Consider the following 13,415-nt stretch of genomic DNA (forward strand, 5'->3'; position numbering starts at 1 on the left):
CCACACGGACTGCAGTGGTTCAAGACAGCGGCTTACTACCACCTTCTCAAGGGCAATTAGGGATGGGCAATAAATGCTGGCCTTGACAGCAATGCCCACATCCCATGAATAAAAAAAAATCCAGTCCGTTGGAATATGTACTATTTTTTGCAGACAGGACATGAAATTTTTCCTGAAATTATGGAGGTACATACCTCTTTTCTGGACAGCTGCTCCACTGTGCCACAGAGCTAGCAAAATCCATAATGTAATTTAAAAAGGAGATCAATTTTGCGCAACAATTTCAGCTGCATTTCCCTTGCCTCCAGATCTCCTTGCACTCTCCCTCAGCTAGTGCAACCTCCATTCACTGTTCCCTGTCCCAATCCTCTGGTGTCTGAAGAAATTTTCCCACTGCAGACCTTCTAATTTACTCTCATTGCAAGGTCAATGCCCTCACTGCTGAGCAATCACCTGCAGTTTAATATTTGCATATTTAATTACTTAGTTGATTGGTATACTTTGTAGCAAACGTGAATAAATTAAGGGCTTATGATGGATCCAAAAGCTTGAGGACCGAAAGCTGCCCTTAAATTCTCAATTTGTTTAAACCTTGCAACTTTAACACTTCACCTCTAGAAATTTCTCAGGTTTGCCACCATGATCCAACTATATGTATTTTTCCCCAAAAGATGAACTAAAAATATCATGCTGGCGGCTAACAAATTGTTAACAAAACTTACTAAAATTAAGGTTATATTTTATTCTCTTCAAGTCTGATATTGACCACTAACGTAGCACAACTCTTTTCTTCGATCCTCAGTTTTAGTAATATAACTAAAACAATATGCAATCTAGTACAATAAGGGAATGCATAGAATTGAACTAATTGTCAGAAATCAGTTTGAAAACAGCAAGAATGATCAGGCAGCTTCATGCACCAGCGAACACTGGTTCAAGCTACTGCTTTTTTTCCCTCCCTGTTTTCTCCCCACCTCTCCTGACAGCGTTAACTCCAGCTGAGGTACAGTCGCACAGGCATTGGCAATCCTCTGATACCTCAACCCAGATAGCTCGTACTGACAGAATATTTAACCATGAAAAGAATCACAGCGAAACCTAATCCTGTTCCCATCCAACAACGACACACACTTTCCAGCAGAAGTCACTTTTCAGCAATCTGAAGCAGAAATCCTGGCTAATTTTTTCCTTCCCTAGCCCCAAAGTTTGAAGCTTTAGGTTAAAAAGTTAGCATTCACAGAAGGACAACAAACTCTCCCAATTCTACTGACACAGGGGAAAGAGAAAGGGAGATTAATTATAGGCTTATTACACAGGAACTATTTATTCAATATTTATTGAACACGAAAACCTTGAATATGGACCTCTTTCACTTTCTGTAAGGGACACATATGTACATATATAACAATTTCATTTGGAAAAGCCACAGTAGTCTTTGTGCACCTCTGTTGCCCGCTTGTAATTACAAAGGATTCTTATTGTGCATTAGGTGTTCAATTTTCACATTCTCCAAAGAACTGAGCAGTTTAGCAGACAGTTTATCAGGTTCTCCACCCTTTTCCTCCCACTCCCCCTGAAGTGAAAAGGTTTAATAGCACAGGAAACAAGCAAAGTTTTATACAACTCAAGTTAACAGTAAAGGCTGAAAAAAAAGTAAGTTTTGTATTTTTTTGCGATCTACACCCTGATGAAAGTTATTTCCAGCCTTAAGTCTCCAAATGTTGTTGCATTCTCAGTGGTTAAATCAATTACTGTTGTGATAAATGATAAATACAACATGGCAAATGCTTTGGAATTTTCCAGCAGGTCAAAATACAAAACAGACATCACTGCATTACACACAATATTTTATTACCCACATTCCACTTTTGGCACCTCCTTTAGTTGTCAAAAAATGCTGGCAAAAAACTGAACAAAATCCACATTTGCAAAATAAAACATGTAAAGATAATGTTCACAACTAAAGATTGATACCATTTACTCCTCGCAATACTAAAATCAATGTTAAAATAAAACTTCCAGAAATAGCGAGCAATTAGTCTTCTCTCAATGCAGAGTTTCAAGTGTCAACAACAGAGGTGGGATGCCTAATGATGTCAAGAAGTTTGAAGACTCATGCTCATTTACAAGAAAAAGAGAAAATAAAACAAGCTCTCCCTCCAAAAAAATAACATGGACGCAACTCAAAATGATTCAACAATGTTGTGGCTAATCAATAAGATAAAACTGATGAGGTGCAGTTTTGCATTGCATCTGTTCTTCACAATTACCAAAAGTTAGTTTGAAAGAGGGGGTGGGGTTGCACTTGCTTTTGGTGTCCACTGCTACCTCAAATATGTGGAAGTCCAACAGCATTAGCAGAGATTCACAAAGTACTCTCTGGATGGGCACATTTTCCTTCAGAGAAGTTCTCACCCAGTTATTTCTGTATTGCCATCCTCCATATATTTCTAGGCAATATGAACTAAAAAAAACTCATTTACTGGGATCAACACTGTAGCGTTAAGCCATTGACCATCCGAGATTTGAAGTGCTTGATGAAGCTTTTCTTCCTCTGAAGTTCTATGCCACATAGTTGTATTGGTTGGTATTTTCTTTGTCTCTCTCCATGTAGTCCCTGTCAATTAAAGACTCTATTCTTTTCTTTAGATCAGCAGGCTGAAAGAAAAAAAATAAGATGTGATTTATATGGTTGAAAACAATTTGAGACTCCCAACTGTGGTTTAACCATAGTGAGTAATTTACTGCAAATTCTGTTTTGATTTAATTGAATTACTGGCTTCTCAACTGGGAAATCCTGGTAGCTTGCAAGACAAGCCAGAGCACTGAACTCTCACTCAAACTGGTCTCCTTTCCAGCCACAGCAACAGCCTCTGAACATGCCTTAGCCACTCCTTTGAGAAATGATTGCCATTTTGTGGTTTCTGAGAGGGGGAAAAAGTATTCAATGACTGAATGTCAAGTCAGCAACAAGGTCCCCTTTAGGTCGCAAGTTGTTGTTCTTCACATACATTACCTACGTCAGCAAAGACTGTAAGTAACCCATACCTTGACTGGAAATTTCAGCTGGTTATACACTTCAGATACGAGGAGATTGTGGCTCAAAGTCTTTCTCATTTTCATGATTCGGACAATAGCAGCATCTATCTGATACTGCCTATCTTGGAACACTCTCTCAGTGGTGCTGGCCTGTTCTTCAACCTACAAGAAAGGGGATAAGTGTTACGGTAGCAATGTTTGATCTTGAATGAAAGAATGGTAATATAGTAATGCTAACCTCACTAATTTAAATTACACTGAAATTAAACTGAACCAATGTTTCAAATGGAAAAACATGCCAGACACGTTAAATAACTTTTTTTAAAAAGCATCTATTGAATTAATCTCCAACAACGACTGATATTTATATAGCTCCTTTAATGTAGCAAAACGTCCTAAGACACTTCATAGGAACTTTATCAAACAAAATTTGACACCGAGCCACATAGGAGATATTAGGACAGGTGACTATAAGCTTGGTCAAAGAGGTAGGTTTAAGGAGCATCTTAGAGGAGGAGAGAGGGGTAGAGAGGTGGAGAGGTTTAGGGAGGCATCTCCAGAGCTTAGGGCATAGGCAGCTGAAGGCATGGCCACCAGTGGTGGAGCAATGAAAACCAGGGATGCACAAGAGGCCGGAATTGGAGGAGTGCAGAGATCACAGAGGGTTGTAGGGCAGGGGGAGATTACAGAGATAGGGAGTGGCGAGGCCATGGAGGGATTTGAAAACAAGGAAGAGAATTTTAAAATCGAGGCGTTGCCGGACCAGGAGTCAATGTAGGTCAGTGAGCACAGAGGTGGTGGGTGAATGGAACAATGCGAGCTAGGATATGGGCAGCAAAATTTTGGATGAACTCAAGTTTACGGAGGATGCAAGGTGGGAGGCTGGCCAGGAGACCATTGGAATAGTTGAGTCTAGAGGTAACAAAGGCATGGGTGAGAGTTTCAGCAGCAGATGAGCTGAAGCAGGGGCGGAGTCAGGCGATGTTACGGAGGTGGAAGTAGGCAGTCTTGGCGATGGAGAGGATATGAGTTCGAAAGCTCAGCTCAGGGTTAAAAAGGACGACAAGGCTGTGAACGGTCTGGTTCAGCCTCAGACATTGGCCAGGGAGTCGGTGGCTGGGCAACAAGGTTTATGGTGGGGACTGAAAACAATGGCTTCGGTCTTCTAAATATTTAATTTAATGGTTCCATTCAGTTAAATGCTCAATAAGTGAACATTTTTCCAGAATTTTCGATTGGGATTGGGTTGTGCAGTGGGTTAAACGGTAGTCTTTCACATTTTCTCAATGCCTCAACTAGTTAAGACAGTTTACGACATACCAATTAGGAATGTTCCGAGTTTAATCCTTAGTCTATGTTGCGTTAGTTGATCTCAAGTGGGGTAGTGGTCGGGATGCTACAATTAGCATCAGCAGTCAAGGGTAATATTAATTCTCTCTCTCTTTCTACACACACACACACATACATATATGTAGAAAGAGAAGGAAAATGAATATGAGCAAGAAGAGAAAAAAAATGCTTACATCGAATGAAGAAAGAATCGAGCTCAGCTACAAACAGTCTGCTGACATTCACTGTCCAGATTCAGAAATGGAGAATGGCCATTCGTGAAAAATAAAAGAGGGCACCTGTGACATTGTACTTCAGCCTTCAGGAGAGGAGTGGAATGAGAAAAACAATGGCAAATGATAAAATGATAAAAATTGCTCGACAAACAAAGACACTGGTCTTTCACTTTTGGGACTTAGGTCTACATCCAGATTGATGGGGTTGAAAGTCTTCTCCGTCTGGTGACTGCAAAGTTTCTAAATGGAGTTTAGACAGTCTTAATAAAAACCTCGTGGTCAGGGGCCCACAGCACAAAACACTCATGTTTGATGCTAAATTGCCATTCTCACTCAGATAGGCCAGAGGATAGTTGGTGTGTGAAATGGAAAAACCTTACAATGATGCAGTAAGGGGTCAGCTTCTGAGGTTGGGGTTGGGACAATTTTTTAAGGCAGAGTAGAGGAAGCATCACTCTGGATCTAACTGTGCTTGACACTGACACTAGGTGCCTAAAAAAAAGTATTTCATTCTCCAGCACTAACATCCCTCACCTTGAACAGTACAAAAATTCACAAGAACATTACACAGTTAAGTACAGCAGTCTATGCATTTTAACTGGCAGCACGGTGAATCCTCAAGTTATGAGACGTCTTACATACCGTTTCTTTCATCTGGATCTGATTAATCTTGATCCTGAACAACTTATGTTTGAAATCATCATTACAGGTGAACTTGTCATAGTCTTCTACATCTTTGCTTTTCGGAGTCTTTGTCAGTACACGTGCTTTGCCACATGCCAAAGACTGCAGTGTTCTTCGCAACTCTCCATCCTCTGATGGAAGAAATTTTCTGAATTATCAATTTTATAAAAATATTTTAGAGATTTCTTTGTCCCTCCCATCTTGAGAGTGCCAACACTTGCTGGGATATAATACCACAGGCACCCTCCAGTATTTTAACTGAACGGCCATTTTCATATGCAAGCCGAGGCAGCAAATGTCAGTAGGCTTTTCAAAAGTGAAGGGTATCACAGCTGACCCTGATCTCATCTGATGTCCATATATGTGCGCACATTTAACTTCCCAAATTTCACTCGACAGCCATCAGGAAGAGAATTCCTGGCTGATTTTTTCCCTCTTTAGCTCAAGATTACTCAGATTAATTGCTGTGCCTCAATTAGCTGCCTCAGCTAAGATCATATAACCAGCCAATCCATTAATTCTTAAACTTAAGGGATAATTACAAGAAACTTAAAATACATTACTTCAGCATTTAACCATTTGGTTTTTGTTTCAATTTAGAGCACAGTTGCTTACTTTGACTATAATGAATTCAAGTTTCTAAAACTTACTTTCCTAGTATTGTATTTTTCTTCTTTGATGTTTTGCCCACTTTTCAAACAAGAGCTTGTGGATCCCTATATAATTAGGGCTCCAATACTTCACTAAAATTCTGCATTCAACAAAGCTCCCATTCTTGAATAAAAGAACACAAACCTATTCCAGTAGCAGTTTTTATTTCTTCCAAACTGAACTCCTCCCCTTCATTAAACATGAGTAGTACCAGAGTTTGGAAAAGCGACACTTGAAGCTCTTTCTTCCCCTATCAAAAAAGCAGATTTCACATTTTCTTTATATAATGCAATTTATTTCATCAAAAGATTGCAACAGCGAACCTGAATTAAAATTGAACGGTTTTAAGTTGCGAGCACCCATTTGAATACAGAAAATTGGGAAATTCAATGTTACCGTTTAGCATTTTAACAAAGACATAAATGTGACCTGATAATTTAATAAACAATTACATGTTCTCAAATGTAAAAATTCATAGTTCTTGTAACCAAAATAATATTCTTCTCATCCAATGTTTGCAGCTGGATTGGTCTACCTCCCATTGCCAAGCTGCTATGCAATCTCATGCTGTAAAATAAGTCATGATTTCCCCTACTATTCTAAATTCCAGAAACTCAACATGTCATGGCGCCTCTCGACATTATATTATGGAGGTTTTTTTTAAAAAAGCTGCCACCATTGGTGTATGAGAAAGTAGAAATGAGGGGAATTTCACAGCATTTATTTAATTTTTAAAAAATCCTCCCCCCAAATTTTCTCCTGAAGACATTGACTCTTTCTGGCATAAGATTACACCCCTTCAGCACTTTACCCAGTGGCAATGTTTAAACCTAGACAACAAATGTCAGTAAGCATCACAGCCAGGCTCAATCTTTTGTAAACAATTTTACAACACCAAGTTATAGTCCAGCAATTTTATTTTAAATTCACAAGCTTTCGGAGGCTTCCCCCTTCGTCAGGTGAACGATGTGAAAAACCCCAGTCCATCACCGGCATCTCCACATCAGGCTCAATCTTGTCCTCACCCAATGTCCCCACATTTGTATTTCCGACAGAGGTCACTGGATAGTGATCAGGAGTGAGGGCCGTGGCTGATATTTTCCTCCCCAAATCCAGAAGCACTGAGGCCAATCTCATCACAGGAAATCACATTCTGTCCAAACTGGAGAATCAAGGACTATCCAGTTTTCTCTACCAGCGAGGAAGCCACATAAAAAGTAATTATAAAGACTTTTCCATTAAGCATCCAGTAGAACAGCTGGGGTAGTCACACAAGTGATCATACACCTGCCTACTCTATTTATATTCCTTGATCCTTGCGTTCAGGGTTCAGAGTCTGCATAATGTTTGAGCACTATGCTGGGATTGTTGGAAATGAGTTTTTGTTAGTTCTCAACTAATTTCCTGGAGAAAGTGTTCATTATGATGCAGTGGGACATCCTATTGGGGGCGGGGGGGAGAAGAGAAAGGGGGTGTTAAGGAACTTGTTCAAACAGCTGTAAATGCAAGTCTGTCAGATTGTCCTACCTTTCAAATTAGCAGAGATTACACAGTAAGGAGTAACACCTATACATGCAAATAGAACATTCTAAGCAACAGTACTTTTGTGAATTTTGTGCTCAAAGTGAGGATGAAACACTTTCCATTTCAGAAACCCTCTGTCAAGCATTCTTATGTTAGTCAGCTACAAAGTAAACCAGTTCTACTCTGCCCTGACAATATGCTTAACTGAAATGTTTGCAGGTTGCACTTTACTGTATGACCTTTATCAATTTTCCACACCAGCCATCCTGAAGAGCAATTTTATGCTGAGGGCATACATTCACAAGGAACTAGATTAAGACTGCTCAAGCATATTTTACAAAGGACCTTTGGGGAGCAAACTTACATCTCATCATTGTGGGCTGGATTCTGATCCAGGATCCAGAGAAAAGCCAGTGTCTAAATCATTTCACCAATCCCTCACACTGAATGGTTTAAAGATAAAGATAAAGAACAAGCTTGCATTTATGTAGCACCTTTCACGTCCTCAGGACGTCCAGTGAATTACTTTTGGAGTTCAGTCACTTATGTAGGCAACACAGTAGCCAATTTGCACACAGCAAGGACCCACAAACAGCACTGAGATAAATGACCAGTTAATCTGTTTTGGTAGTCCTTGTAGAGGGATAAATGTTGTCTGGGACATTGAGAGAACTCCTTCAAATCGGGCATTGTGATCTTTTAAAGCCAACTGAACAGGCAAGGGCTCAACTGAAGTGTCAGCATAGATTATGCACTCAAGTCCTGGAGTGGAGCTTGAATCCATGACCTTCTGACTAATAAGAACTATCACTGAGCCTAACTGACAGTGAATAATCATGTTTAGAGCTAAGATTTATCATATCATGTTTAATCAGCTTTAAAAAAAATTCTTATGTTATTTCAGTTGTAACTGGCCCAATAATAACCATTAAAACTATAACATTTTATTCTACAGCTTCTAAATGTCATTGGAAATAACCAAGTCCAGTTTTTGAAACATACCTCTTTAAATTCTGCTTTCAATACACAATGTCCCAACGTTGATTGCCATTGCAACTTTCTACCGCTGTGCTTACCCAGATAAAAGGTCTTGAAAATCTCCTGAAGTTTTACCATCTACACAAAAAGAAAACAAGCAGTCTTGATTTTGGTAATGGTTTAAAACCTTCCTTTTCAAGCTATTTCTGCTCTCCTGGTCATGCACCAACTGGCTTAATGCTGCTGAGTCAGCTGTTGGGAGGTATATGAATGCAGCCCATAGAGACTAGCCTTTATTGAGGGAAAGCACTAGGGCTCCAGTCAAAAGTTCCTCACAGAAATATGTCAGACACTGAAAAGTTAACAAACAAATCCACATTTTAACATTAACACACTGCAGCCATATGCCACTCAAATCAAGTAGCTCTTCAATTCTGTTAGTCATTCTTGAACATCCATAAAGTTAAAAATAAACTAAGCCATTCAAACCAGAAGGCTCCAGGTTTGATTTTTGGTCTGTGTTGACTTAGCTTATCTCAATTATGGCAGCATTTGGGGTGCTACAATTAGTCATGGAGGGAAAATCTAGCCAAAGATTATCCGATTACTCTTCTCTGACTCCTGCCGGAAGGAGAGTGTATGCAGACATCAGGTGAGAACAGGATAACATTTAGTTCTGATGTCAGTGTTAAATATTTTGCCAACACTCACTGTCTAGACTCGCACACAAAAAATGGTCACTTGGACAAGGTACTGGGTTGCTGTTGCCAACTGAATGGTACCCTTTCAAGAGTGAACACCGTAACCAGGAGGAGGAGCATGGAATATAGCAAAAAAAAAACAGTATTGTTATTGGCAGGAAACACCATCTTGCAAGCTGGGAAAATATCTAACGTTCAGTTTTCTAATTAAGCAAACTATTGAGCAAAAGAATTTAATTGTTTAATGAGTGCCATTCATTGTTACAATATATATAATTTTGGTGCATTCATGGACCGTTATGGTTCGTATAAGGACCGGATACGGCTTATTTACATTGATAATGCTATCTTTGATTTGACCATGAATAGTTGTTTTTCCCACACTCCCTGCCTGTATGGAAATGTCTACCCTCTCTATCCTTGTTGCCACCCTTGTAGCATAATGGAGATTGAGATCCTGCTGTTTGGGAAAAATGGATATAAACCATTATCTTTACTGTGTTGCGCATCATGCTGGGCAATGCCACATTGTGTTTTCTTCATAAATTAAATATTTTCTTCCCAATTTTAGCCCTTTTCAGCCTTTCCTTTCTTCCTCCAATGTTATCTCCTTTCGCTCAGCTCCAGAAAGGGACTCAAACTGGAGTTCAGCTCCTTTGTTGCTGGTAGTCCTCCTGAGCTTCATCCAAGGGGCCAGTTTCAATATACGAGAACAGACAAGAGTATTTGCAGACTGTACGTCTGTGAAGGGCATACAACCCTGACCATGTCCTCAGCCAATGGACACGAGCACTTTTCAGGAGTCAGTTGATATTGATCAAGAACAAGAAACCTCGCTGATTTTTCCCTCACTAGCCCAGAGGCACTAAGGCCAACATGGTAGCCTACAGTTGCTCCAGTTGAGATGAGCTAACTTAATACAGACCAAAAAAGTTTTGATGTAGAAGCTGTGATCATCTGCAAAGACTACTGTATTTAACTGCAGATTGCCCATCAATTTCTGTGTACTTTTTCTAAAGATTTACATTTTATCCATATAAACCATTAAAACACTGAATCAGAGCCAAATAAGAAATACATTGTAACAAATGACACTTTATAAACTAATATCTATTGCCTGCACCCAAGTCAACATTCCAAAATGTTTTTGTTTACAACATATTTAAATAGTCTGGTGCATGTGGAACCAAATTTAGTGACTAAACCTGCACTCTTAAAATACCTGCAGAGATAATACTCAAGATAAAGCTGTGGTTGTAGAGTACTATGTGCTGTACGCTGTTACTCTCCTTAACTTACTGTTTTTTCCATGAACTTAATGTTCCATTGCTGTTTGTAATCACCAACGCAAATATGTGCAGAACGGAATCTTTACCGAGTTTTATTAAAAACTTAAATTTTTCTCCCAAGCTCCCTGATGGTCCAGTGGGTAATGGAACGACCAATGTTATACTGAGTCATACAGACCAGTGTTGGCCAGGAGCTGCAGAAGGTAACCTGAGACGTCAGCTGCTGATACACACAGGCAGGAACGACTTTTGAACTAAAGTAACCTGAGTTCAGTCCTGGCCTTGGCTGGCTGGAACCGGTTTGAATTAACCAAGTTTTGTGAAAGACAAAGGAAATGTGATAAGACACAAGTCCTTATTTAGAAAAGGAGTAATGAGGTAATGCTACCTAAGTCCTTGGGACAGAGCCAATGAGGAGAAGACACAGGGTAACCAGAAAGCCGAAACCAACGAAATAGAGAGACAGCACAGCCTGAAGAGATAAGATTCGGAATAAGAATGAAGGATCTGGGGCGTGGAGCCAGAGTGAAGACTCTGGAGACCAACCATCGCGGAAGTGGAAGACCCTACGTCAGGGACGTAGAGACGACGTCAAGAGAGAAAAAGAGAGAGAGAGAGAGAGAGAGAGAGAGAACGGAACGCCTGGCCAGCATCAGCTCTCCTTTTCGGGTATTATCCTTTATATTCTGTGACCACTCAGGGAGTGTCAGAGAAACCTAGTGGGTGTGCGTTTAGATCTTAGTTTGGGTATAAAACTGTATAACCTGGTGTAAACTGCATGCCTATATCTAACCAGAAGTATAAGCTAGATGTATATGATCTAACGGCGTGAATAAAGTGAATTGAGAGTTAAGAGGGAATTGACTCTTCTCCTCTGTGTACTAAGCCAGTAACCGTAACCGGTCAACACCAGGAGATGCCTGATTCAATTTTCAGTCTGCACTGAAATAGCTGATCTCAGCTAGGGAAGCAATTAAGAGTGTTACAATGGCCTCAGCCACCATGGTTGCTCCTGGTCACTATTTTAGTACCCCAAATAGAAAGTGTAAGACAGGATTGCTCTCTCCCTATGGTATATTGCACGCCAGCTCTTTGCCCCACTATCCCTTCTCTTCACTTCACTTTCTGCAGTTAAGGAGGCAACTGCACCAAGACCTCCACGATGTGCACTCTTGCAGCCTAGTGTCAGCTCAGCCTCAGTTTTCCTCTGCTATCCGTTGTGGTGGAAACCATCTGGTTTTTGCTCAATAACTCTCAACATTGCAGCTGAAATCAAAACATCAGCACAGGTGCAATCAAACCGCATGGACACCTCACCTATACTGTGGCACCACGCTTCGGTATTCAAAAATGCCTCCCTACTTTAATAAAATTTATATATTTTTCATATTGATCTTATTAGGACAATCTCAACTTTTATGGGTACACCAATTTTCAAAGAGAATTTATAAAAAAATTGATTATTTGGTGCAAAGCCATTAAAAAATGAGTATTATCGAGGTGCTGCAATGTCAGTAGAACATTAAGGACAGTTACCTTGAACTTCTCTGAAATGATAGTTTGCAAAAATAGAAGAGGTAAACTCCTCATGGGTAGACACTGACATTCCTCCTCTCTCCCAGACCCCATCATCCCCAACAAGTCTTTGTTTAAACAAAAGACGTTTTCTTCAGTTGCACCAAAGCCATCCACCACCACCATCAGGCCAAAAGGGCCAATGACCCAGTCCTAGAGGTCTGCCAACACTGCTATGAATACAAATATTAGGAGCGATGGGTTGCTGGGGGTGGGGGGGGGCAGGGCACAGCAGCAGAGAAGCATTCTCCCTGGAGAGGCACTGCACCTCTACATTGTCACAAAAGTTGGGACGGGTGCGTAAATTGCAAACATCAGTATGCCTCCAACCACAGCATTCTGCAGTAGCACACGGAATCACCCACACAAAAGGATCATTTTATCATAGTCTACGATTTCTTCATGATTTGATTGCCGACATCTGTTTACACTGTTAATGTGACACACTAACCTCCAGGGGTAAATGAACTTCCATAGGTACATAAGTTGGCCAATAGCCCATTGTGAGGATGTTTACAGTCAACTCAAGATTGCCAGGTATATTTTGATTCTGCATGTACTGTGAAAAAACAGGAAAAAGAAAAGCATGGATTAAAATGGTAAGAAAAGCTTTAAGTTGAAGTCAAAATCTAAATTTCCCCCAAGGACTTTTAAGGTACCTACAGCACATAATCACTGTATAGTATATTTCTATCGCTGTAACCTCCTCCAGCCCTACAATCCTCCGAGATCTCTACGTTCCTCCAATTCTGGCCTTTTGTGCATCCCCGATTTCCTTCACTCCACCATTAGTGGCCATGCCTTCAGGTGTCTCAGCCCCAAGCACTTGGAATTCCCTCCCTAAACCTCGCTCTCCTCCTTTAAGGCGCCTCTTTGGCCAAGCTGTTGGTCACATGTCCTAATATCTCCTTATGTGGCTCAGTGTCAAATTTTGTCTGATAACACTCCTGTGAAGTGCCTTAGGACATTTTACTACATTGAAGACATTATAGAAATGCAAGTTGTTGTTGTTGATGTTGTAGTACTAACAATTCAACATGTACTTACAAGTTTACAACTGTTACATATTCTAGCTAGTGCAACATTGTCGCAAGGATTTTGTGCACAAAAGTCTCTTAGGTTGAGGTACATACAGCAGGCTGTTTGCCATATCTTTTCAATTTTGGTTGCATCCAAGGCGACGTCTGAACTATGTGGGGAAGGCAGGAACATTCGCCTTGCCTACCTACAAACATCATATCAGGAACTCTGGCAGTTTATTGAATTGAGAGAGAAATATATGAAGATAATTTGAAATGCGTGAGAATCGATCTGATTTTTAAAAAAATTATTTGTGCCCCCCCAGTTTCTTAATGTTTTCTTTTGCTTCTGTGTAAAGCTAATTCTTATCAATTTGATTGGTAATTTTA

General features: G+C 40.2%; 1 protein-coding gene across 1 annotated transcript in view; it reads right to left on the minus strand.

Moving 5' to 3' along the window:
- Window positions 1–1,320: 1,320 nt before the first annotated feature.
- Window positions 1,321–13,415, minus strand: part of cul4b (cullin 4B) — a 76,794-nt gene continuing 64,699 nt past the window's right edge. The window contains exons 15-20 of the mRNA XM_067997097.1: window positions 12,458–12,565; window positions 8,466–8,579; window positions 6,084–6,189; window positions 5,247–5,419; window positions 3,049–3,201; window positions 1,321–2,658 (exon numbers count right to left, since the gene is read on the minus strand). Of these exons, the coding sequence (XP_067853198.1) occupies window positions 2,563–2,658; window positions 3,049–3,201; window positions 5,247–5,419; window positions 6,084–6,189; window positions 8,466–8,579; window positions 12,458–12,565 (750 nt within the window). The 3' untranslated portion in view covers window positions 1,321–2,562. The remainder of the gene's footprint in view (window positions 2,659–3,048; window positions 3,202–5,246; window positions 5,420–6,083; window positions 6,190–8,465; window positions 8,580–12,457; window positions 12,566–13,415) is intronic.

This window comes from Heptranchias perlo, chromosome 15 (genome assembly GCF_035084215.1).
Source record: "Heptranchias perlo isolate sHepPer1 chromosome 15, sHepPer1.hap1, whole genome shotgun sequence".
NCBI lineage: Eukaryota > Metazoa > Chordata > Chondrichthyes > Hexanchiformes > Hexanchidae > Heptranchias > Heptranchias perlo.